Raw genomic sequence first — 26877 nt, forward strand, 5'->3', positions numbered from 1 at the left:
CCAGTGTTGCCTACCTTACAGGATCAGTGTGAGGGTCAGGTTGGCACCAAGGAGGTCTTCTGTAAGGACGTATTCTTTGCAGTTATCGGTGCTATCCACATGCATGGCTTTGTTTTTTTCCAAACTGTATTGATCCTCATTGGTATCCATAAATTAGTAATTCCATGTGTATTAGTCAGATTTTACAAAACTAAAAAAAAAAAAAATCAGAATTGCAGTATCTTGTGCGACAACAGACGTTTTTCTTCATGCTCATGCGTCTGTGGGTCTGTGGCTTGGGTGATCTAGGTTGGGTTCAGCCTGCTCAGGGTAGACTCCTGGTTGGGTCCAGATCTGCTCCCTGTGTCAGCCGTCTGCAGTCCGGACTGAGAGGTAGCAGCTGGCAGGTACCAGGGAAACCTATTCCTTTCAGGGCACATCACAGGAGTGACAGACTTGGGACCCTACCTGTCATTTCCATCTATAGTCCACAGCTTAAATAAGTCCATGGTCGAGTCCAGAATCTGGTGGGGAAGAGGAACACAGTGCTCTCGTGGGCAGGACTATAAAGGCACATGGCGAAGGGCACCGACGTGTAATTCAAAGTCAGGGGGAATGAAGTAGGAGCAGTGGCCCCATCTGTACCTTGTGTCAGCTTCCACACTTGGGTGAGCAAGGGAAGCAGAGGGACAGTGCATGGAGGAATGGCCTGGGCGGAGCCCTGGTTATTTGTGCAAATAGCAGGGCCCAAGTCGTGTACTCAGTAAGATGGGATCAGAAGGTGAGCATTACAGGAAGGTCACTGTCTGTGACTCTGGGGGAAGGCGTACATTTATTCTTATTCAGGCACCACTGTTTTGACGACTACAGCTTTGTGGGAGGTTTTGAAATCAGGAACTAGGACTCCTCCAACACTGCCCTTCTTTTTAAAGATCATCTCAGCTTTCCGGAGTCCATCCATGAATTTTAGGATGAGATTGTCAATTCTCCTTCTAATTTGAATGTGTAATTCAAAGGTTCAAGAAAATTTACTCAATTAGTATGGCCTTTTAGTTTGAAGGAAGCGGTTTGATCATTTATTCAACAACTATCTGTTAATATCGTGATGGGCACTATGTAGTTGGTGCTGGGGATACACCAGTGAGGAAGTCCTAACACAGTCTTGTGCTCACCTTGCTTACAATTGAATCATATCAATGATCATTAGATCAGTGAATCAACATTCACATTTATGAATGCATAGTTATGAGTGAAAACTAAAATACATGCCATGATCCAATCTGGAGGAGCAAGAAGAGTTTCCCTGAAGAAGTAAGACTTGAGAAAGTACAGGAGTTAGCCAGGCAAAGATGGTATGTGAGGAAGCCTTACAGGCAGAGGCAACAGTATAGGCACAGGACCTAGGAGAGAAGGACCGTGGCAAGTTCCTGAATCTGAAAGAAGGCCATATGCCTGTAGCAGTGAGCCTGAGTGGACAAGATGAGGCCAGAGAGATGGACAAGGGTCAGACCATGTTCTATGACTTGGGTTTTATCCTAAAGCACTGAGAAGCCTTTGAAGATGTTCAGCTGAGGGTGGAGAGGTGGGGTGGGGGGTAGTTGGTGACACAATCAGACTGGTTTTAAATTTTTCATTCTGCATATCAGCCAGTTATAAGGCAGAGAGCTTATTTTGGTCTGGATTCTAAAAACAGTTGTTTCAAAAAACACTTTGACATTTATGGGACTATTAGAAATCTGAACATTGAATCTTTGATGATTTCAGGGAATTATACAATCATTTCAGGTGTGGGAATGGTATTGCTATTATATTTTTTGTAAAAGACCTGGTCTTATAGATACGTGCTGTTCCATTTATGACCGAAATGGTAGGATTATTTGCTTTGTAACAATAATGTTGGGAGAGGAAAGATTGATTTGAAGTCAGCAGTGATCGGGGCTGGGCAGTGGGTTTGTGGCGTTCAGGATACTCTTCTCTATTTTTGTGTCTACAGAATTCTCCACAATAAAAGATAAAAAGGGAAAGTGATTCTGACTTCAGTGTGGGGGACCAGATTTCAGAGGGAGAAATGGTGGTGAGAAGAGACCAGGGAGGAAGCCCAGGTGGGAAAGGTAGAGGCGTGGTCCAGGGCTGTGTCGGGGGGATGGAGAGAAAGAGAGGTGTTGAGAGGTCTTCAGGGAGTAGATGAGACAGGACTTGGGATGGACTGGTTGTAGGAAAGGAAGATGGTGGGTCAAGAGTGTCCCCTGGGTTCTGGCCCCAGAAGGAGGTGCCACTGCGAGCTAGTGTTCCCTGGAGAAGGATCCAGTGGATCCCTTGGCTCATCTTGTTTTCACTCCTCACCTCTGTTTCCCCTCCATTCTGCAAATATTGAAGCCATTCCCTTATATAACACCTTTTATCCCAGACTTCCTGTACTCTGTGCACTCAGCAATTAAGCTTCGGTATGCATGAATTAATTAAAATCCTCTCTCATGTTCAGAGGGGCTGTCCTGAAATATGTGTATTCATACAGCTCTCCCTCCTTCCTGGGCTGGTCCCCTTGGCCAACAGGGGGTGGGGGAGAGCCTCTGTTTTCCCATAGGCACAGAGCTGCATGGGTCTGTCTGTTGCACCTGTGAGCACACTTTGATTTCATGTTTAGAGAAGTTAATGACTTGTAAATTGCTCTTGACTGTAGAGCTAGAAATAGAACGCACGAAGGATCCCTGAGCACTTGCATAGATAGGAGGATAGAGACACCAGACCCAAGGTGGATCGCTAAAGCGGTAGTTTGCTGGCTGTTTTCCTTCCCATTCCTGGACAGCCACTCGGTGGTGTCAGAACATTCCTCACAAGGATGCCAACCTCCAGATGAAACCCCATGTTGCTTTGAGATCATGTCTTCTGCCCATTCCCACCGGATGACGCTTGTCACCTTTTCTCCTGCCCCCATCCAGGTAATTCTCTGATGTGACGGCTGAGACATGAGATCTTCAGCCTCCAGGCTCTCCAGTTTTTCGTCAAGAGATTCACTATGGAATCGGTGAGTGGCCATAGTCCATCCTGTCTAGAGAGCCCAGCCTGGGAAATGCAGAGGGATTATTTGGGGGACGGGGGAGGGGTTGAAATTCAAAATTTGATCAAACTGCAGACTAGAATCTGACAAAGACATTGTGGGTGTGAATATTAGTGGCAAACCAACATGTGGCATTTGTAGGGTTGTAGACTTCTCAAAGTGCTTCCTGTTGTCACATCACCTGTGTCCTTTGGGCAGAAGGCAAGGTGGCAGGGGGGTGGTTTCAGAATGAAGTCAGGAATAGCAACGAAGATGACACCATCCACAGTAGGTGCTGTTTTAGCTGAGCGACTCTTAGAAACAGGATCTCATTCAGTCCAAGTAACAATCCCATGGAGGAATTACTATATTCATTGTACAGGTAAAGATCATACCCAGCTGCATTTGAAGTCTGTTTTACCTGATTCCAGATCTCCTGCCTTTTCCCTCTATGCCATGTTCCTTCTTGGTGGAGGTATAATTTGCCCCGTTTTGCAGCTGGGAATACTGAGGCCTGGGATAATGGCATGTGATAGAGTCCATGCAGTCTGACCTCAATGGGTGGGGGTTTGTGTTAGAGGATGTTGAAAATTAGACTGGACCAGAAGATGACAGAAAAGTCAGTGAGTCTGAGAATCTTAAACTTGTCAGCGTAACTTGACCTAGGGTCAGTCTGCTGTGACTGGGGTTTCCCAGAAATCAGCTTCGTGTAGTGGAAAGAGCATGGGTGCTGGAGGGAGTGATAGAATTCTGGCCTTGCCACCAGCTTGCTGTGTGACCTCAGGCAAGTCACTGACCTTCTCTGTTTCTTCCATTTTCCTATCTCTGAAAGGGAAATCCCAATATTTATGTTTTATATTTTTGTGTGCAGCCTAGAAAAAAATAGAAAATAAATTGTCTTGTGTAAAGTAGGCACATATAGAGCATTGTAATTATTTCAAGTTTTAGGATAGAAATTGTTTTTAAGTATCATTAGACCAGCGAAAGTGTACTGAATGAATGGGAGAGGCTGGAGGTAGGGAGGCCAACCCGAGAGGCTTTGATGTGATCCAACATGAACTAACAAGGAACTGTTACTGCCTTTGGGATAAATGAGACTTTGTATGATTATTTTCCTAGTTTGTCTGTTAGAGGAATACCCTAAGTCATGTTTTATTTTGTTTTGTTTTTTAAGTCATAAGTCCAACACAAAAGTCATAGTTTTGTGGGTGTCTTTTTTTTTTTGGGTGACATTAATTATAATTGTAAAACCCAGTGCATTATTTAGAATTACATTTTGCTCTGGATGATGTAAAATTTAAATGAACATTGGCTTAAAGAAAATAGAGGTATATTTCTCTCTTAACCTGAATGTTCAGACACAAGTCATACAGGCCTGCCACAGCAGTCTCTGGGAGACCCAGGCACTCGCTCTTGTTTCTCTGCCATGTAGGCCTCCAATCCCAAGTCACCTCATGGTCCAGTGTAGCTGCTGCTGCTCCAGCCATCACATCTACCAGCAGAAAGAAGGCAGGAAAAGAAGAAAGGCAGGCTACCTCCCTTTAAGGATACTTCTGGGTATTGCACCTGCTGTTTCTACTTCTGTAGGCCAGAATTTAGCCTATGCACAGCTACAAGAAGGCTGAAAAATGTGGTCTTTATTCTATGAGACCATGTGCTTACCAAAATTCAGAGTTGTTCTTATAGACAAGGAAGAGAGCAGATAATGGAGGACAAACCTTGCTTTGCCAAGCAAGGAGTTCCTGGAAAATTGTTTTTAAGGGGAGGGGCTCTGTGGCCAGGCGGCTGGTGTTTGACCCCCAGATCCATGCCCTGTAGTTGCACGACCTCAGGAAAACTACATTTGTGGGCCTCAGTAAAATGCCATTTTGTACATCCCTGTAAGGGTTGCCTTAAGCATTAGATCAGTTAAGGTAGAGCCTTAACTTAGGACATGATAAGTGCTAAGTGTTAGCCCTTCCCACTCTGACTGCTTCTGCTATCAACAGTACTATTTCTCTTACCACCACGACCACGTCTGCTGTTACGACTACCTATCTGGACTAGTTCTACTGTTACTTCCGCTGCTGTTCCTGCTACTGGTACTTCCATGACTATGGCTGCTATATTGTACCACTGGATTTTGCCAGGCACTGCACACACATTTAAAAAATGAAATCCTCACAGAATGGCAAGTGTTCTTTTCCCAAGGTGAAGAGTCAGCGAGGCTAGGTAACTTGTCAGGGCTCCTGCCGCTGGCAGGTTAAAGGCTTTCCATCTGGGAGGGGGGTCATGATGGGAAGGGAGCACAAGGCCCCTGCTAGGGTTCTGAAGTGTTCTGTCCCCCAGTCTAGAAGCTGGTGACACAGGTGTAAACATTCCTTCAGTGGCACACCTATGACTCTGATCATTTTATGTATTTATACTCTATTTCAATTAGAACACATCAAAGCTTGTGCTTTCTTCACTGTAGCATGAGGTCCACCGCCTTTGTTTCTTTGTATTTGTTTGTTGGCTGGTTGGCTCTTTCGTATAACATGTGGATCAGTTGCTTGTGACTTTGGTGGAAGGACCTGGGCCAGGGGGCTTGGGTTACAAAGGTGCAGGCAGCAGGCACAACCGGTCCTCATGGGGCTTTCCACTCAGAGGAAAAGGAAAGAGGCAGATCCCATACAGATCGACAGCCACAGGGTTAGGCTGAGGGCGGGAATATCTGGGACCCCAGGACGGGGCATATCAGCTAATCCATGCAAGTCTGTGCTGCCAACAGAACGTAGCTGCCCATCTCAACAGACTCCTTTGATGGGGAGAAGGGATCCAGCATCCCTGGGTTCGCTGATTGCATGAGGGCTCCATCTGAAAACAGAAAGCCCTCACTGCGTTCTTGGCTACCCAGCACTGAGAAGGGGTCAGCTCTCCTTCTTCACGGAGCAGATAAGAGTTGGAGCTTGGAGTTTAGTACATACGAAGGGGAACCCACAAGGACCAGAGACTTTCTTCATGTATTGAGACATAAGTCTAGGGACCTCCTGCTTGGTTTGTCTGGTTATTAATACAAATGTAGGTGCTAACAAATGAGTAGAATCACACCTCACCACGGGGCAGTTACCGCCCCTGGGAAAGCTCAAGTCCAGGGGAAAAAAGGACAATGTGCTTCCTCTTTTTCCACCCCAAGTACTACCAGGACAGCACCCGGAAGTGGAATTGAATTCTGAGCCAGCAGTAGAAATCAGCGGGCCTTATTTCCAGGGTTTTTGTCCATGTGTAGAAACTAACGAATGGAAACTCTAGACCCTCCTAAACCAAGCCCTGGAGAAACCTCTGACAACCCCATTCCCCCACCCCTGCCTTTGCTTTTCCAAAGGGTCAAGGCAGATGCCCCGTTATTATCATGCCGCCAGCTGTCACCCAAATTGAATTTCCCTGAGCCCAGCTGATGTCCCTTTTTGGCCACAGGGCAGGGGTCAGGAATGAAGGCTGTGCATGGACGGGAAGTGTGTCCCTTGGGCTGAACGCAGAGGCGCTGACCTCTTAACTCTGCCCTGCATTTCTTACATTGTTGGAAGGGTTGGAAAGCCTGATGATTTCTGGATGTAAAAGAAAGAGAAATGCATTTCAGAACAACAGCCTTCGAGTTCCCTGTGAAAGTCCCACTGGTAGCATTGTGGCTGCTTGAACATCTCCGGGTGATTTCATGGCCTTGGCCATTCCTCGGTTAGATGCGTAAAGGGAGGAAGGAGTCACCTGGACGAGGATTGGGAAATGGTGTTTCTGGTCTTGAATCTCACCCCCCCTTCCCTTTTTTTCTTCCGTCCTTCAGAATTTATTGGGCAGCTACTGTGTGCCAGGCTGTAGGCTGAATCCTGGGGACACAGGTCGATAAGACCCACTGGAAAGCCTTCCTGAGCTTATCATTTGTTCATTTAAAGAAGTTCATTCATTCTATAAAATTCATTGAGCACCTTATTTGCTCTGGTCTCCTAATAGCAATAAAAGACACTGTCCCTTCTCCTACTGAGTTTATACCTCCTTAATTTTTTCGCTTGCTCACTCAGCAAGCACATTCTGAGCACCTACAGTGTGCCAAGGACAGGTGGTTGCTGGGATACCAAGACGAACAAAACGTAGCTTCTGTCTTGCTAGACCCGAAAGGCTAGACAATGTCGCGTTCCTCCCTATGGCTTCTGTCACAAAGTACTCCTGGTCTGGCGATTAAAACAGTGGAAACGCGTTGTTTCACTATTCTGGAGGCTTGAAGTCTGAGATCAAGGTGTCGCCAGGGCTGCACCGTCTTTGACACCTGAAGGCGGCATCTCCCCTTGCCTCTTCTCAACTCCTGGAATTTGCTGGCACTGCTTGCTGTCCCTTGCTATAGCCTCAGGTCTGCACTGCTTGCTGTCCCTTGCTGTAGCCTCAGGTCTACACTGCTTGCTGTCCCTTGGCTTGTAGCCTCAGCCTCTGGTCTCCACTTCTCTTGTCAAGCAGCCTTTCCCCTGTGTCTCTCTTCTTTCTTATGAGGACACCAGTCATATTGGAATAAGGGCCTGCCCTACTCCAGTGTGACCTCATCATAATTTACATCTTAACTGTATCTGCAAAGACCCAAAGAAACTCACATTCATGGGGACCTGACTCCTGGATGTCGACATTGGGTGGGGGAGGTACACAGTTCAACTTATAATGCGTCTACATAGTGACGCAGAGCACCGACAAGGGGACCTGGAGTAAGTGTCATTATCTTCCCCTTCTTCACTCTCTCTCGGCATCCAGAGGGTGGGAGCCCTGCAGTCAGCAAGGCTGTATTCCTCGGAGCCAGCGATTTTGGATTTTGTGCCAGGAAGTGAAGCCGACCTTTTCATTGTACACTTACAGGGAGAGGCTTGTGTGGTCCCAGGGGATGGGCAGGTCTCCTTCCTGCCACTCTCATTTGTTTTTGCTTCTTGGGGTGACTGATGAAGGAATCACGGGGACACCTGCCTTGACCTGAAGGCATGGCCTGATGGTGAGAACTGTGAGTTCCTAACCCGGCTCTGCTCTTGCTGGTTTTCTGAGCCTGGGAACATTTCTCCACCTTTCTCTGCCTCAGGCGTCCCATCTAAACCTCACCCTGGGGGATCTTGTGAGGACCAGGTGGGATCAAATCTGCCAAGTGTTCCGCAAGAGCACCTGGCCCTTAGGGGCCATTTGGTGCACATGCGTGGGGACTATGCCGAGACACATAGCATCTCCCTGAGAGAGGACTTGCCCAGGTCATTTCAGCACATGTCCGTGGAGACTTTTGGTTAGTATTTAACATCATTCCTCCGAACATTTCCCTATAACCTTTCCAAATATGGAAAATACGCCCTTGCACAAAGGTGTACATTTAAAATGGTGAACAGTTGCAAACAAGACAAAAAACCTGCCCTACAATGAGAAATGAATGAACATATTAGGGCAAAATGATGGAAAAAATTAGGATAAAACACTGAAAATGTAGCCGTTAAAAAGATCATGATCACTTTTCTAAAGTTAGGAGATGGCTTATAATCTAAATGTCATGTAAAAATTTTTTTTTACTTTTGAGGCAGTGAGTTAATTTCTCTGCTTGGGTTTCCTCCTCTGTGAGTTGGAGACCATTCACAGTACTGTCTTCAGACATGGGGTTGAGAATTCAGTGGGATCACATAGAGGGAGCCTGTGATGAGCACCTGGCATATGTTAGGTACCCGCCAACTGCTAATTGTTGTTTTTATTTATCATTTGCTTTAAATCATGTGCAAAACACTCCTAGTGAAATATTTAGAATTGGTAACACAGATGAAACATACACGTTTTCCCTTCTAGATACTTATAGAGGGGCCACATTCTGTTGGTCGCTTAGCCGATGTGGGGCAGCGTCTAGATCAAACACTCTTAGGATGCAGAGCAGTAGGTCTCAGTCTCGGACTGTGCTCAGAAACCCTTGTGAGGGCTTTTAAAAGAATACAGATGCTTGGAGATGCTGACAAGAGATGTGTGGTAGATCCGGGGCATCTGCAATCTTAAAAGTTCCACAAGTGATTTTGATTCTTAGGATTGAGATAAGGCACAGTCACACACACACACACACACACACACACCCCGCCAAGGAGTTTGCAAACCAGATGCAAAGATGGGACTAGCAGACTCATTAAAAGATAAAGCATAATAGGGCGCCTGGGTGGCTTGGTGGGTTGAGCCACTGCCTTCGGCTCAGGTCATGATCTCGGAGTTCTGGGATCGAGTCCCGCATTGGGCTCTCTGCTCGGCAGGGAGCCTGCTTCCTCCTCCTCTCTCTCTTTCTCTCTCCTCTCTCTCTTTCTCTCTCTCTGTGCCTACTTGTCATCTCTCTCTGTTAAATAAATAAAATCTTAAAAAAAAAAAAAAGATAAAGCACAATATAAGGCTAATGTAAGTTCTGTAGAATGGGGCTCCCAGCTCTGGTTCCCCTGCAGAACCCTGTAAAAATAAAGCCCCCCCGAGATGTATGGAATCAGAACCTCGTGGGGTGAAGTCTTTGCAGAAAGTTCTGATGATCAGCTAGGTGCAGAGCTATTGGTGAGGACTCTGAGTGGTCGAACAATTCGACCCCCCTCCAGAGGGTCCCTTTTGGCCTGGGACTGTCACATAAGGCCCCTGTGAGGAGGTGTGATTGCAGGTCAGGCTTTTGACCACGCCTTTGTGTCTTACCTTTGTATTCCCTCCCCCTGAGGAGCCCCACCCAGACTGTGAACCTCCAAAGCCCTTTTTACTAAGCCATGAGGCAGATGTGTTTCCTCTGGCTGGTACTGGTGAATGCTTTAAAATACATGCATATGTATTATATAAATTTATTTAAGGGGCGCCTGGGTGGCTCATTTGGTTCACTCAGGTCATAGTCTCGGGGTCCTGGGATTGTGCCTTGCTTCAGACTCCCTGCTCGGTGGGGAGACTGCTTCTCTCTCTGCTTTTGCCCCTCCCCCTGCTTGTGCTCTCTCTTGCTTGCTCTCTCTCTAAGTGAATAGATAAAATCTTTTTAGAATTTTTATTTAAAATATTTTTACTTATGCTGAAATGCATATGATATAATATTTATCATCTTAATGATATTTTTAAAAATATTTTTAAAATTTATTTATTTAGAGAGAGCGCGTGTGAGTTGGGGGAGGGGCACATGGAGAGAGAGAGAAAGAGAATCCCAAGCAGGCTTCACACTGATCATGGAGCCTGATGTGGGACTCGATCCCAGGATCCTGAGATCATGACCTGAGCTGAAATCAAGAGTTGACCACTTAGGGGAGCCTGGGTAGCTCAGTCATTAAGTATCTGCCTTTGGCTCAGGTCATGATCCCAGCATCCTGGGATAGAGCCCCATATCGGGATCCCTGCTCAGCGGGGAGCCTGCTTCTCCTCTCCAGCTCCCCTGTGCTTGTGTTTCTTTCTTCTCACTATCTTTCTCTGTTATAAATAAATAAAAATCTTTAAATTATTTACTGTCATAAATAAATAAAAATCTTTAAATTGGTTAAATTACTTGACTGACTGAGCCACTGAGCCCCCCCATCTTAATGGTTGTTACGTGGTGTTAAATATCTATATGTTGTTGGGCAACCATCACTACCATCCATCTCCAGAACTCTTTTTCTCTGGCACAACTGAAACCCTGCCCCCATGAAATAACAATTCTCCACGTCCCTTTTACCTAGCCCCTGGCAGCCACTATTGTATTTTCTGTCTCCATGAATTGGACTACTTGAGGTACCCCCTAAAAATGGAGTCTTGATGGTATTGTTCTTTTTGTGACTGGTTTATCATCGCATAGTGTCTTCAAGATTCATCCATGTCGTAGGATATGTCACACTCTCTTCCTTTTTGAGGTTGGCTGATACTCCATTGTCAAGGGGTACCACAGTTTGCTCATCCACTCACCCACGGGTGGACACTTAGGTTGCTCCCATCTTTTTTTTTTTTTTTTAAAGATTTTATTTATTTATTTGACAGAGAGAGAGAAATCACAAGTAGGCAGAGAGACAGGCAGAAAGAGAGGGGGAAGTAGGCTCCCTGCTGAGCAGAGACCCCCAATGCGGGGCTCGATCCCAGGACCCTGAGATCATGATCTAAGCGGAAGGCAGAGGCTTTAACCCACTGATCCACCCAGGCGCCCCATGCTCCCATCCTTTGACTCTTGTGAGTCACGCTGCTGTGAATATGTGTGTACAAATATCTCTTCAGGACCCTGCTTTCAAATCTTTTGGGTATAACATACCCCACAGTGGAATTGCCAGATCCCGTGGTAACTTTAGGTTTCTCTCTTTTGAGGCCTTGCCATACTATTTTCCACAACTACACCATTTTACACTTCTATGCACAGTGCACAAGGATTCGCTTTTCTCCGCCTCTTTGCCAACACTTGTCATCCTCTGTTGTTGTAATAGTAGCCATCCTAATGGATGGGCTAGTGAATGCTTTTAGCAAGGATAAATCATTGTCAGCTTCATATTTCATTTATGTTATGTGGGCCAATTAAGCAATTCCCAAGCATTTATTTAAGCCCAAGGCCCTGAGTATACAGACCTAAATAATACATGCATGGTCCTTGCCTTCTAGGCTCTCGGAGTGTGTCAGGGGAAATAGATACATGGCAGGTAATTTCTGTCCAGTATGGGAGGTGTGATACTGTATCCTTAGGTAGCATATGATGCCTTGAATACAGTCAGGAATGGTACTAAATGAGGGCTGAATGTGGCATCTCGCTGTCAAACACGTGAGGTACATTATTCAAGCCGACTTAGAAGTCTAGGGGTTTGGGTTGTCCAGCAGAACTTTCCGTAATGATGGATATTCTGCGCCTTTGGCGTCCACTAGCCTCATGTGGCTGCTGAGCACTTAAAATGCGCTTAGTGCAACTGAGAGATGGAGTTTTTAAGGTTTACTTAATCTTAATGAATTTATATTTAAATTGAAATTAGTTCAAAGTGGCTAATGGCTCGTGCGTGGGACAGGACAGTAGTAGAGATTCTCACGTGGTTCTCAAACTCGAATATGCACGTGAGTTACCTGGAGATCTGGTGGAGATCTGGTTCAGGAGCAAATTCCCTCCAGTGTTTCTGATTCCTTAAGTTGGTCGTGAGGCCAAGAATTCTGTATTTTAACAACCACCACAGGTGATTCTGATGCAGGTGCCATTTGAGAAATGCCAAGTCTTGCAGTTTTCAGACTTTGTATCCTCAGAATATTTTCTTCATGTGAAAGCTGAAGAGAGGGCTCAGAGAATAAACCACTTGGGAGCAGAGCTGGTCTGGCTTAGGCAGGGCTGGGAGCTGGAGCTCCATGCACGGTCGGGGGGGGGGGGCACACTCTACCCTCCCTGGAGGAAGCATCTTTTTTTTTCTTTTTTTAAAGATTTTATTTATTGGGGCTTCTGGGTGGCTCAATGGGTTAAAGCCTCTGCCTTCAGCTCAGGTCATTATCTCAGGGTCCTGGGATCGAGCCCCACATCGGGTTCTCTGCTCAACAGGGAGCCTGCTTCCCCCTCTCTCTCTGCCTACCTCTCTGCCTACTTGTGATCTCTGTCTGTCAAATGAATAAATAAAATTTTTAAAAAAAGATTTTATTTATTTATTTGCCAGAGAGAGAGAGAGAGAGATAAAGAGAGAGAGAGGAAGAGTACAGGCAGAGGGAGAAGCAGGCTCCCTGCTAAGCAAGGAGCCCGATGTGGGGCTCAATCCCAGGACCCTGAGACGAAGGCTGGTGCTTAACTGACATCTGAGCCACCAGGCGTCCCTGGAGGAAGCTTCTTAGAGTGCATTTCACAACCCCTTGTCTAGCACAGCCTCTCAGGTCATTTATCTGAAACCCTGTGAAATGCAGAGTGAGATTTGGTTTTCCAATAACCGTCTGCATGGCAGAACCAATTTAAAACCAGTAGTTCCCTCTGGAAATACCAGTGAAAGCAAAAGCACAATGTCTTCATTCCGGCTACTATAATGAAACTACCACACAGACTGAGGGGCTTCAACAACATTTATTTCTCACACTTACAAAGGCTGGGAAGTCCCAAGATCAAGGTGCTGACAGATTCCAAGCCCAGCTGGGAGCCTCCCTGGTGCAGAGATGGCTCTTTCCATGGCATCCTCCCAAGGAAGAAGGGACCAGGGAACTGTCTGGGGTCTCTTTGATAAGGACACTAATCCTATTCATGAGGGTTCCACCCTTATGACCTAACCTCCTCCCAAAGGTCCCACAGGTTAATTCCATCACATGCGGGGTTAGGATCTCAGCATATGAATTTTGGGGGGATGCAGACACTCAGCCCACAGCACACAATTAATACATTAGCGGGCCAGGGTCTTCCTTGCACGGGACGTCAACCACCCATCTGGCACCACATGAGGAATTGTAGAGCATTGAGGAAGAGCATTGCCTCTGACCCGGATATGAATGCCAACGCTGCCCTTGGACTTAGTGGGCGGTCCTAGGCCAGGTCCCGCATCTGCAAATGAGTATAACGGTATCTTCCACGTGAGATCATATAATTGGCCCTTGGAACAGTGTAGGGGTCAGAGACGCTGACTCCTCATGCTGTCAAAATCTGCATATAACTTTAGATTCCTCCCAAAACGTAACTACTGCTAGCCTCCTGTTGAGCCGAGGCCTTACTGATCATATAAATGGGATTAGCATGGATTTTGTAAGTCCCATGTAGTACGTACTGTATGCTTACAATAAAGTAAGCTGGAGAAAAGAAAACGTCAGTAAGAAAAGCATAAGGAAGAGAGAATACACTTACAGTGCTGTTCCGTATTTGTCGGAAAAAAACCCCACGCAGCTCAAACCCGTGTCGCTCAAGGATCAACGGTGCCTGCAAAGCCCACCGCGTGGTATTTAGCGGTCGATCTTAAGAGCAACAGCAGCGGCAGCCGCAAGAATAGCGAACGCTGAGCACTGAACTGGAGCCAAGCAATCCACTCTCTGAAGCGCTTGCTACTTATTAACTCATTTAATCCTTCCAACAACCCAGTGAGGCAGATACTGTGATTTCCATTGTGAAGACGAGGTGACGCTCACGGAGCGTAGGGGGGTTGGTGAAGGCTGTGTTGCTGTGGAATGACAGAGGTGCCCGTCCCGTGCAGGGAGTCTGGCCCCGGAGCCTGGAATTTCGACTTTCTTGCACTCCATCACTGTATCATCTATAGGCTCTAAAGAAAGCCTTTTCAGATGAGGCCCTGCCTCAGTTCTCAAAGCTTCAGAATTACTCTGCACGTCAGCTCAGCTTCCAGAAGGCATTTGCTGTCCCAGCTGGCGACTCCTCCCTCTGAAAACTCTATTTGCTTTGGGCTTCCGTGGCATGGCGCTCACTTGGATTTCTTCCTGCGATTCTGCCCTCTTTCTCAGTCTCTCAGTAGGGTTCCCCTGGCTCCAACCAACCTCACAGGGTTTTCGGAGACCCTCTGTATGCTGACCAATTCTATTCTTCCAAACTCTTCTCCCACTGAACCTGGCCTCTCTGAGTTCCAGACTCGATTACCCCAAATGTCTGATGATATCTCCCTTTGGAAGTATAGCAGGCACCTCAAGGTTAATATTCCAACAGGGATTATTTCCACCGACCTTGCACGAGATCATGCTTTGCCTCTGCTTAACACCCCAGTGTCCCTGTCCATTTTACTGAAAACAAAATGCAGATTTCCTTACAAAGGCTCCATTTCCTCAACAGCTTCTCTTGCCACACTCAGCCAGCACTGGCTGGTCTCACGATTCTGCCTCATGGTGTTTCTCTGCCTGCAGGGCTCCTCTCCCCACACCACCCCCGTTCCCCAACCTCCCTGCTCTTCATAAGAGTGACAAGTCTTGTCCTAGAGTCTCAGCTTAAATGCTATTTCCTCAGACACAACTTTCCTCACCACCACATTCTCTCTGGCTGCACCCATAGGTTTTCTTTCTAGCACTGTAGCAACCCAGAATTATTGGTTTACATGGGTGTGTCTGCCACCTCCCCCACCATCAAGACCACCAGCTCCCAGCAATGTTAATGGCTGCTGATCCAGCAGCCTGGCATAGAGTCTGGCACATAGTAGGTAATCAATAGAAACAGGTGGTTGTTGGGACACTTGGGTGGCTCAGTCGGTTAAGCATCTGCCTCTCGGTTTCAGCTCAGGTCATGATCTCAGGGTTGTGGGATCGAGCCCTACATCAGGCTGTGTGCTGGGCTTAGAATCTGCTCAAGATTCTGTTTCTCCCTCCACTCCTCCCTCCCCCTCTAAAAACAAAAATCGAAACATTATTGTTGAAATCAAATCAATGGCTCCTAAGTCGATCATCAACCTACAAGACCAATTCTAGGCTTCTGACTGGAAGAACCCTTTCACAGTGGAGGTGGTCCTCCTGTGTATACAAGCGATTGCAAATTGGATGGAACCCAGGCTTTTTTGTGGGCTTTGGTCCCTATTTTCACATTTCCTCTCTGATGGGTCATCCATAATGTTAGAACTTGCAAAGATAATCTTAGGGAAAGCAGCCTCGAATACGCAAGTGGTTTGGTTTGGGTTTAAAATGGAAGCTCTGAGCTAATAATGCATTTTACAGTTATGAACAGAGAACAATTTTCTCTGTTAAAAAAGAATGAGAGGTGGAACACTTTGTGTGGGTTACTGCAGTGCCAGAAGCTCTTGAAAGGGGTTCTCTGCAAATATTTGGGGTTTGGTACTTATAAACAGCACAGGTTTTCCTGAACACTGGTAAGCACAGCGAGAACACCCTCGCGTGCAAAGCGGAACGGGGCCCGCTGAGCGGCACTGTGGAGTGAGTGTGTGTGGCTCTGCTCGGTGGTGGAGCTGCAGGTGGAGGCTCGCAAGTCCGTGCAGATAGGTCACTAACACAGCTGGCTGCAGTGACCGTGAGCTCTGCCACGCTCTTCATGGCCACTGTCTTTTCATCAGCGACAAAGTGATGGACTCTTAGATGCCCACGCCACAGACCACGGCCCAGGTGAGCCCACTTCTAGCTGCTTCTCTTGGGTGAGGTCTAGTTGTCAGAAGTTTCCAAACGGTGGGTTTGGTCAGAGAGGATGTTGAGGATGGATTATTACCTGTAATTCTGCAAGTCGTGACCGGTGCTTGTGTGTCTGGGATGTGCCGGGCTTCGGACTCAGACCTTCATGGCGGCTTCATCCTCTCCAGGCCCGGGAAGGGGGGTATGGGCAGGCTGTGCATTAGGTCATGAGGGAATGTGTGTACCGGCACCACCTTGGTTTTGGGTGATGAGAAGCCAGCTCAAACCGGCTTACACCATAAAGGGATTTATTTGCTCCCACCAGAGAGGGGTTAAGGGCTAAAACCTGGCTCTGGGCATAGTTGACTTCAAAGATTTGGTTTCTCTTTTTCCCTCCGCATCACCACTGAATCTCTCCCTGCCTCTGTCATCTGTTAGCGGTGCCTTCCCCTATGCGGGCTTCCTTCTCGAGTTCCACATGTCGCAGCTTCCGGGAGCTGTCCTGTAATTGCCAGCCTAACAACCCTATTTGATAGAGCTTTTCTTCCTAGAAGTTCTAACAGAATCTCTGACTCCATTCCCATCGGTGCAGCTTGGGTTACGTGTCCCAGTTACCTTGGACGGGGTGAGGCTGTTCCGACGGGATGGGTCCACTCACCTGACCGTCCAGAGCTGGGGGTGGGGCTGTAAGGTCAGCACCAGGGGATCCGGGAAGGGGGTGGCCTCCCCAGGGGGAACTCGGCATATGATTCCCCAGAAGATACCAGGAAGGCAAACACACAAATGCTCGCATCACTAACCGAGTCCGTGGAGGCGGGGAGAGCAGGCAAGTTCTAGTCAGCGTCCTCAGAGGGTGCCTGAGAGTCTGTGTTCTGCTTTGGCTCCTTTAGATGATCCTCAAGCACAGCAACATCTGGAATCCCTCCAGGCTGTTATTTGTGCGGGTGAGCGCCAGCCTCCTGCGTCTGTCCTCTACTCTCAGCTGCTTTGGTCAGCTTATCCCTGAGCCCCGCCTTTGACCTCCAGCCTCTTCGGAAACGTGGGCCTGACACAGCAGCCCCCACGAGAGCAGCCTCTACCTGGCAGGCAGGAGTTTGGTGGGTGGAGAGTTGGATCCAAGGGTCAGGAGATGGGCAGGAGCAGGAGCACATCTGGCAGCAGCGAGGACTTCCTGGGCCCGCATTTGACACTCCAGAGGCCCCTGCCTGTGGCTTCGTTGTCCTCAGATAAGCTTCACCCTTCGCCCATCCCCCCTCCCCTGCAGCCCATCTCTGTGCTCATCTCTCTTTGTACTGCAGCCAGATTCGGGCTCTGTTGGGTCCCTAAGGACCTCTATTCTCTCCATTTCTGGGGCCTTCCCAGATGCTGCCCTTGGTGGGTACACTCCCAGCGCTCCCCTCCCTTCTTCGCCCTCTTCCTAGTTAACTCCTGCTCATCCAGGTCCCAGCCCAAAGGGCTCTTCCCCCAGAAAGCCTTCCCTGATGTCTTCTCCCAACTTGGCTGGCTTCATCACAGTGCATCTCTGGGGGACCCTGGGAAACTCCTCCACATTCTTGGTGTGTGTGTGTGTGTGTGTGTGTGTGTGCGCGCGCGTGCGTGTGACCATCTTGCTTTTATTCATTTCAGTCTTTCTCACTAGATTCTAACAGCCATGAGGGTGGAGACCATTCCAGTTTTACTCACCACCATTCATAGCTTCTGGAGCAGTGCCTAGCCCACAGTAGGCGCTTAGTGAGTTTTTATTTATTGAGTGAATGAATGACCGGGCACTGGGGAGCCAGTGAGGGATGTGACATGGGAGAAGATGACTTGCCCAAGTTTCTGGGATACTAACAGGCTCCACCCTCTTGAAAGACCACATCTTTTCACTCCCAATGTCCCGCTTTGCCCACTCTGCCTGGCCCTGCGGCTCTCTGAGTAGCGGCAGAGGGAAGGTGAGAATCATAATGAAGGCTTATCTGCAGACCAGGTTGTAAACCCCATAGCAACGCAGCTTTCCCACTGCCCTCCAGAGTTGTGATTCCCCTTCCTTCTAGCAGGTCGTATGCGTGCATGTTTGTTTTAACCCGAGAAGATCTTCCCTGCAGGTAACGAGGTCATTCCATTTCACCTTCGAGTGTCCCATCTGATTGGAGCCTTTGATGGCTCTTAGATTGTCCTGATCTTATTTGGGAATAAAGCCGCTGGTGGAACCTGGAGGGAGCACATGTCATCTTAGAGGACTCTGGTTCCCTCATCCCAGCGGTTCAAATGAAAAGTCAGGTGAGTTTGACCAATGCCCAAAGGGCGGTCTTCACCGGGGGCTGTGAGAAGGGCAGGTGGCCTGTCCTGGAGTGGAGTTGGGAAACCTGGGTCCTTCTGTGGTCCCCAGATGATGGGGAGATATGGGTAAGTCCTTCCATCTCTCCGGGAGAAATTGGGTCTCTATCAGCTGGGCATCTTTTGGTGGCAAGCAGTGGAACAGAAAGAAAAGCCCATAGCTGGGACTGGCATCAGGCACTAATGGATCCAGGGATGCCTTTGGGGTTGTCTGAACTTGCTCCCTTTATTCTACCGTATTATGCGTAAATGCTAAGAGAGTCTCCTAACAGGGGAGTCCTTGCTATGTGACCTTGAGTAAGCCACTAATCCCTGTGAGCCTCAGTTTCCTCCTGCAGTCAGGATTAAATGAGCCTGCCCTTTAAAGCAGTCAGCGCAGTGCCTGGCACATCATAGGTCCTCTTGGCTCTGCCCTCCTCTCTGCTGGTTTCATTCACAAGCTGGCTTTCTTCTTGCTGGACCCAAATGATTCGGAACTCAAAGCCTCCTGGCTTCTTGTTTACTACAAAGAGAGTTTCTCTTTCCCAAAAGGCAGTCAGTGATGCGGACATGGGTTTCAGGCTCCCCAGCAGCAGGCCCATGCTACCAGCCCGCAAGAGCGCCTCCTGGTGGCAGGAGCTCAAGGAACCCTTCTGGGGAGAGGTTGGAGAAGCAAACAGCCCGCCTGCCAGGTTGGGGAGGAGGGGGTGAGCACCAGACGGAGGGTGGGATGCTATTTCCAGGGGAAGACTGAAGGAAGAGCCTTGCAAACCCTTGTGGTTTTTTCATTTTCTTTTTTTTTTTTTTTAAGATTTATTTATTTATTTGAGAGAGTATGTGAGCAGAGGGAAGGGGCAGAGACAGAGGGAGAGACTCCTCAAGCAGACTACCCATTGAGCGTGGAGCCCCACTCGAGGCTCGATCCCGGGACTCTGAGATCATGACTTGAGCTAAAAACCAAGAGTCTAGACACTCAACCGACTGAGCCACTCAGGCACCTTGTAAGCCCTTGTTTAGTGAAGAGGGAATCAGAGAGTTAATATGTGTTGGCTTTTCTATGACTGTGACTTTGCACATGCTGTTCCTTCTGCTGGGGATGCTGTGCCCACCCTGCACACTCCCATTCAGCCCCCAAGCCCCTGCTCTTCTGTAGCCACCACCGCTGCCCACCCTCCTGCCCCTGTCCTTGCTTTTCTATTTCGGAGCAAGCCCTGTGGGGTGGCAACACTGTGTCCTGGGAATACAAAAGACAACAAATCACAGTGCTGATGGTCCTTCCTCTCTGCTGTGTCTCCTCTACCCAAGGGCCATTTGTTCATTGATGCCATGAATATTTAAATTAAGCACCATCTCTTTCTTCAGACATTGCTCTAGCTACTGGGGATTCAGCAGATAGTAGGAGGGACAATAAAGTCAATAAATAATAATAATGAAGCAGTTCATTTCTGATGGTGTATAACCTGAGAAAATAAATAAGCGATAGGGTGCCGGGTGGGAGGAGCAACCCCGTGGAGTGTAGCATGAAGGATGGCAAGAAGCAAACAGGAGGTGGAGGTCTGGGTGCTGGAAAGTCCTGGACAGAGGACAGCATGTGCCAGACCCTACAGGAGCAAGTTCCAGGAGTGACAACTGGAAGCGAGGCTGTGGGGTGGGAAGAGAGGTCGAAAGTGTGGAAGGTCGGGTGGGGGGTGGTGGGCAAGGGCTGTGTCCGGTGAGTCATGGAGATCATCGAAGGGGCTTGGATTTTACTCTAAATGCCCTGGGAGGTCATCGTTGCCTGGGAGGTCATCTGGCCCTGGGTCCGTGATCCTCACTGGTGGCGAACCCCGGGTGTCAGTACAGCAGCCACTAGCCCGTGTGGCTACCAGCAAGCACTGGAGATGTCCCAGAAGTATAAAACAGACCAGCCTTTAAAGACTTTGAATGAGAAAAAAAGGATGACAACTGTGTCACTGATCATTTTTCTATTGATGTTGGGTTAATCTTTTGGAAAAGTTGGGTTAAATAATTTTTAAAATGAATTTCACCTCTTTTTTGGACTTTTTATTATTATTATTTTTAAGAATTTATTTATTTATAGTCTGAAAGAGCCAGAGAGAGCACAAGCACAGGGAGCAGCAGGCAGATGGAGTGGGAGAAGCGACTCCCCGCTGAGCAAGGAGCCCAAGGTGGGGGCTGGACCCTGGGATCATGACCTGAGCCAAAGGCAGACGCTTAACTAACTGAGCCACCCGGGTGTGCCCCTCTTTTGACTCTTCATGTGGCGATTAGAAATCTGCAATCGTATGCATGGCCTGTGTTGCATTGTACTTCTGTTGCAGCGCGGTGCCCTAGAAGCACTTCCAGTCATTGCTTTACCTGCCTGGGTTATAATTACCTCCTGACTTACCTGCTTCCCTTTGTGAGGACGGACTGCGTCTGGTCGGCGGTTCTTGCCCTGGCGTGGGGTCCTCAGAAACAGCGTGGACGCTCCACCTGGATCTCCTGGGCACGCCCAGGTTCCCCGGTGCTGAGCACCCAGGGCTGTGCCTCCTGAGGTCCCCTTTGCATGTCAAAGGTGCTGGGAGTTAACATTCCTGGAGCAGCTCTCAGCCCATGAAGGATAGGTGTTGGGGAATAAACATTCCAATTCCCTGCCCTGCAGGTACACAGCTCGGGAGTATGTTCTGTGGCCTTTCCAGAGGTCCCCAGAAGACTGAACCCTGTTGCCCTTGGGGATAATCTGCCCTTTAAGGCACCCAGATTGGCTTCCTTCCCTTCTCTTTCTTACCACCCCATTCAACTACCTGGGACCATTTCTTTACATCTTTGTCTCAGGCTCTGACTGGGTGGGAACCCAGCCTGAGATGTGGGTTGCCCGGCACATCAGGTGCTCAATAGAAGGAGAGGGGTCATCTCTCCGGCACATCGCTGGTGTCGGGCGCAGGGTGTGGGGTGGGGTGGCACAGGAATGGGCTTCCTGGCTGGTCTTCTCCAGCCGCTGGACCTCTGAGCCAGAGGGCAAGGAGCAAGGCCACTTGCCGGGCCTGGGGCGTGGTGCCAGGCTAGTTCCGGGTGCCTCCAGCTGCCACACCCAGAGGGACAGATGAATCAGCAGCTGAGTCAGTGAGGACAGTGCTGTCCTACTTCGCCAGTCTGGCAGCGGGGCCTGGGACTGCCTCACAACTGGAGGGTGAAGGGGGGTGTTCAGCCAGTGCCACCAGGAGAGTGTTTATGCAAGTGACTTCTTATTTTCTGCCACTCCTGACCCCGGCCCACTTTCCAGTTCTCCGACACCAGCTGGGTGTCTGAACCTCAGTTCAGTTCTGACATTGTCTGCCTGGTTTATTAGCACAGAGTCCACAGATTAACGGCTCAGTCCCACAAGACTGCTCCCACTTCAGATGCCAGTAGTAAGTCCCAAGGAGACGTCTGACTGTCGTTCAGTCAGGGCTGTTCCGTTGGAAGTTTCCATGATCCCCCCACCCACCCCGCCCCTGCCCCAGGTTCTATAATTTGGTAGAGTCGCTAACTGAACTCAGTATTCCCAGTTTATTATAAAGGTTGCAACTTAGCCAAATGGAAAAGATATGCACAGGACAAGGTTTGGGGCTCCCTGCCCTCCGGCACAGTGATGTGTTCCCTGATCCCCATCCTCTAGGGGTTTTCGTGGAGGTCTCATTACACGGGCATGGTTGATGAAATCATTGGCCACTGGTGACTGAACAGTCTCCAGCGCCTCATCCCTACCTAGAGATCTTTCTGGGATCTTACTACACAGCTAGTAACTATTTAGCCCCCTGCCCACGAGCATCTCGGTAGCATACCAGAGACACCACTGGCACTCTGCAGTTCCAAAGGTGTTAGGAACTCCGTGCCAGGAACTAGGGACCAAAACCAAATGTACTTTCATTATACCACTATGGGCCATAATATCAGAGTCCGGGCGAGGAAATGTGTGGAGACCCATGGCTGGCAAGCTGCCTGGATCGTGGCGTGGTATCTGTTGGCGTGCATTTAGGAAGGTGGGAGCGAGCGAGAAAGATGACAGGCCTTGCCCTACAGAGCCGCTGGTGTTCATCCATTCTTCAGCAAGCAGGTACAGCACTGACCACTTGCTCTTGCTGGGCCTGGCGGCAGGGCCAACACTGTAGCCTGGTTGCACCTTCTCACCATCAAGCCCACCAGCTTCAAAGTTCTCCCTGGCTTTTACAGCAAAGACCAGGTCCTTAGCCTGATAGCCAAGGCTCTCCCTGGTTGCCCTGCCTAGCCCGCTGGCCCCGCAGGCATGCTTTGCTCCCATGGCCACTGAGCTATTTGCACCACCCCAGATCTGCTGTGCCTATCAGGCCTTCACACACTTGGACCTCCTGTTCCCTCTTCTGGACCACCCTTTGTCAGCTGTCCTCCTAGCTATCTGCTCCTCCAAGAGGCAACTCAGCACCACCTCCTCCAGGCAGTCCTCCTGGGTTCTCTCTTTACGAATGCCCTGTTGCTTTTCCATGTCCCCCGTACCCTTCTTTCCTAGCACGTCAGCCATTCAGCAGATACATATTGGGCACTTAACGAAGTTGAAAGGACTGTACAGTTAATTCTAAGGATCCCTGCTTGGTAACAGTCAGCACTGATGAGGTGCCAGATGCAGAGCTAAGCACCCTCCCCCCCTATATCATCTCATTTAATCCTCATGGCTGCCCTATGAAGCAGGCCTTAGCTTTAACCCCATGGTCAGAAGTGGAAGTGAAGATTGAAGAGGGAAACAGAGAGACAGTGAGTAGTGGGGCCAGGACGCACAGCCCAAGCAATCACACCCCAGGGCTTTTGTGCTTCACTGGGAAAAAATAGTGTCTTTTGTTGTTCTGCGTTACACTGCAATTGTCTGTTTACTCTGCCTCCCTGGATCAGTCCGGGTCCCGGCAGGAAGCAGATGGCACACTCAAACTAGGATAATTTAAGCAGAGTTTAATAAAGGACTCATTTGGGAAGTGTGGGCGGTGGGGGGTGGGTAGGGAAACTGCAAGGGATGGTGGGGCACCCCAGGCTCCTATCAAGGGTGAGGGCAGGGCTGCCTCTGGGAAGCAGGAGCCAGAGACTGTGTGCAGAGGACCCTCAGCCAGCATCCAAGAGGCTGGGAGCCGGGAGAGAGGGAGGAACAGCCGTCTCCCTGCATGTCCTTCCCCCACTTGCCTTCTGGACATCCCGCTAGCTGACCCCAGCTGGAGGCCAGAGGGCCGAGGAGGCCTGTGATGCGTTCAGAGCAGATCAGGCCCGTGGAGGCCAGAGGAGGACAGGGAAGGGCAGCAGTCAGGCTTTGTGGACCTGCAGCCACTCTCTGAGTGTAGGGTCCTTATGGGCTGGCTTGGCCTTGATCCTGTGTATGCCCAGGACACCTTGTGCAGAAGATAGCAGGCTAGGTACTTGGCACATGTGAATAATGAGTGACGGATCTTTATTCAAAAAGGCTGTTTCTGAAGTGTCTGCTTCTCAATCACGTGTGGACTCAGGATTCTGAGTGTGTAGGTGTGTGTTTGTCCCTGTTAGTTCTGAGTGTGTATATGTGTATGAGTTTCCATGTTGTTTCTGAGAGTATGTGTGTCTGTATTACTACTACTTCTTCTTCTCCTTCTTCTTCTTCTTCTTCTTCTTCTTCTTCTTCTTCTTCTTCTTCTTTTAAGATTTACTTATTTTTAAAGAGAGCACATGCACGTATGTGCATGGGAGGGGCAGAGGAAGAGAGAATTTCAAGCAGACTCCACGCTGAGTGCAGAGCCTGATGCGGGACTCGATCTCAGGACCTTGAGATCATGACCTGAGCTGAAACCAAGAGTCAGACACTTCACTAACTGAGCCACCCAGGCATCCCCTCCAGGTTATTTCTGAGTGTGTGTGTGTCTGCATTCTGCCTGTCTGTATTCTCTCTGAGGTTGGTGGTGGGAAGAGAATGGCAAAGTCCTCCCAACTCCGAGACACCGGAGTCTTTTCTTTCAGTGGCTTTCAGGACATTCTTCACACCCCTTTGCCCCATTTGAACTTGGATATGAAAGTGGGAAATGAGACTTTTTTTAAATTTATTTTTTTAAATTAATTTTATTGTGTCATAATAGTCACCATTCAGTATATCATTAGTTTTTTTTTTTTTTAAGATTTTATTTATTTATTTATTTGACAGAGAGAAATCACAAGTAGATGGAGAGGCAGGCAGAGAGAGAGGGAGAAGCAGGCTCCCCGCCGAGCAGAGAGCCCGATGCGGGACTTGATCTCAGGACCCTGAGATCATGACCTGAGCCGAAGGCAGCGGCTTAACCCACTGAGCCACCCAGGCGCCCCATCATTAGTTTTTGATGTAGTGTTCCATGATTCATTGTTTGCATATAACACCCAGTGCTCCGTGCAATCCATGCCTCCTTAATGCCCACCACCAGGCTCACCCATCCCCCCACCACCCTCCCCTCTTAAGCCCTCAGTTTGCTTCCCAGAGTCCATAATAAATATAAGAAGGCAGTGAATGCCTTGCTGACCTCACACAGGCTGCACACAGCCCCAGTCACTGAGATCATTGGGTCTGGGCTCTCAGCCTCTGCCTGGATTCCTGAGGTGTGGGCAGCCAGAGCAGGGCCCCTGCCAGGTCACTGACACCAGCTGTGTGAACCATGGAAGGTGCGGTCACCCGAGACAGGGCACCCCGCCCAGCCTGGCAGCCGTGTTTCCATCCCTCAAACCCAGGAGGCCCTCTCCATGCTTCCAGATTGAATCATCTGAAGAAGAGCCCCCAGCCAGAGAGAGGAGAGAAAAAGAAGTTCCTGAGTTACTATTGGAGGTGCCCTTGGTAGCCCACAGCACTGGGTGCAAGGACTGAAAAGGGAAATATACATCCAAGTTTATTATAATTCTTTTTTTTTTTTTTTAAATTTGCGTGTGGTGTGAATGTGTTTGTGTCTCTGAAGAGGAAAGAGGAAAGGGTACATGATCCCCGTCTCTCCAAGGACATGAGGTCAAGAAGAAATTTCTGTCTTCCTATTTGTTTCTCAGACACATCGGCTTGAGTGAGACTGTAGACACCTGATGTTGAAAACCAGTATGGGCTTTGAAGTCCCACAGACCTGCTAGTTAGGACGGGGACCAAGTATTTAACTTCTCTGTGTCTCAGTTTCCTCATTTGTAAAATGGGGGCTCATCTGATATCACAGGGTTCGGTTAGAATTCAAGGAGAAAGAATGGAGGCAAAGCTCTGAGTAATGGTCGTGAGCAATAATGGGTCTTGCCATCCTTTTCGCTCTAGTTTTTGCTGGTAGGACTTAACTAGCCCACTCTTTCTGTTACACTTTGCGAAATCCTCTCCAGTAAAACCAGAGGGAGGAAACCTCATTTCTTTCTGTCTTTTTTGCTTGTATTACTTGTCTTCCTCCTCCTCTGCTCCCCCTCTCCTGTCCTCAGCCATAACCAGAGCCCACTGGGGCCTCTCTTCCCAGCTTCCCAGTGCCCCACCATGGTTCATCCTAGAGGAGCCACCAGCATGCTAACCTGGGAGGTGCATTGTGGCCTGAGGACCGTAGCAGCTAAGACTTTAGAAGCCTGAGGCTAACCACTAGTCAATAACCATAAACTGTCCTTGACATTAGCCTGGGTCCTTTGTACCTGTTGACTCACAAGTGCCTACCAGGGAAGACCTGTAGCTGAGACCAGCAGAATGGAGCCATTAGGAAATAAGGGAAGTAAAAATGCAAAAAGGGGAGGTAAGGCCGCCAGTCCTGGGTTCAGGGAGGCAAAGATCCCAAAGCTGACTCTGCTTAGGGACAGACCCTTGAGGGAGGCCTCAGATGATTCTTTGTAGTAGAGGCCTCTCTTATATTTTGCCTTGAAGGTAGTCCCAGATGCCTTGCAGATGGGGACTCTGTGAACAGTTAAGGGGTAAATCAATGTGGCTCTGTTATCCTCTTTGTATGAAAAGAAGCCAAGATGCCTTTGGCTTCTGCTGTTTTTCAGGGCTGGGGGGTTGGGTACCTCCCATGGAATCCAGACACCCTGGCACAGATGGGGACTCACACTCAGATCAGCTCCACTTTAACATCTGCTCTGCTTCCCCAGCAAGAATAGGCAATGATGAAGCCTATTCGTTGAGTTGGGTAAAACCTGCCATTTATTAAGTCAACAGATATAGGGGTTGTTAAAACCTATTATGCTAAAATTACGTAGCTACAATGAACCGGAGTCTTGACCTGAACTCAGTGCCTTTTGCATTCTAAAGAGCAGACTGTGGGGCGCCTGGGTGGCTCAGTGGTTAAGCCGCTGCCTTCGGCTCAGGTCATGATCTCAGGGTCCTGGGATCGAGTCCCGCATCGGGCTCTCTGCTCAGCAGGGAGCCTGCTTCCTCCTCTCTCTCTCTCTGCCTGCCTCTCTGCCTACTTGTGATTTCTCTCTGTCAAATAAATAAATAAATAAATCTTTAAAGAGCAGACTGTGTTACATGGGACCATGATTCCCAGACTTGGCAGTCTCTGGGGCGGTAATAGGAGGATCTGGACGCAGGTCCAAGGACAAGGACGCAGACTATAGCTCCGACCATCCGTGGCGCATCTGTGTCTCTTCTGACTGGTGGTTTCCAATCCTGGTGTGGTTAAAAGAGAAGTGATTCTGGA

General features: G+C 48.8%; 1 protein-coding gene across 2 annotated transcripts in view; it reads left to right on the forward strand.

Moving 5' to 3' along the window:
- ASAP1 (ArfGAP with SH3 domain, ankyrin repeat and PH domain 1) overlaps positions 1-26877 on the forward strand; it is a 354818-nt gene that overhangs the window by 33673 nt on the left and 294268 nt on the right. For both annotated transcript variants that reach the window (XM_059165613.1, XM_059165612.1), the window contains exon 2: positions 2919-3004. In XM_059165613.1, the coding sequence (XP_059021596.1) occupies positions 2946-3004 (59 nt within the window). In that variant the 5' untranslated portion in view covers positions 2919-2945. The remainder of the gene's footprint in view (positions 1-2918; positions 3005-26877) is intronic.

This window comes from Mustela lutreola, chromosome 3 (assembly GCF_030435805.1).
Source record: "Mustela lutreola isolate mMusLut2 chromosome 3, mMusLut2.pri, whole genome shotgun sequence".
NCBI lineage: Eukaryota > Metazoa > Chordata > Mammalia > Carnivora > Mustelidae > Mustela > Mustela lutreola.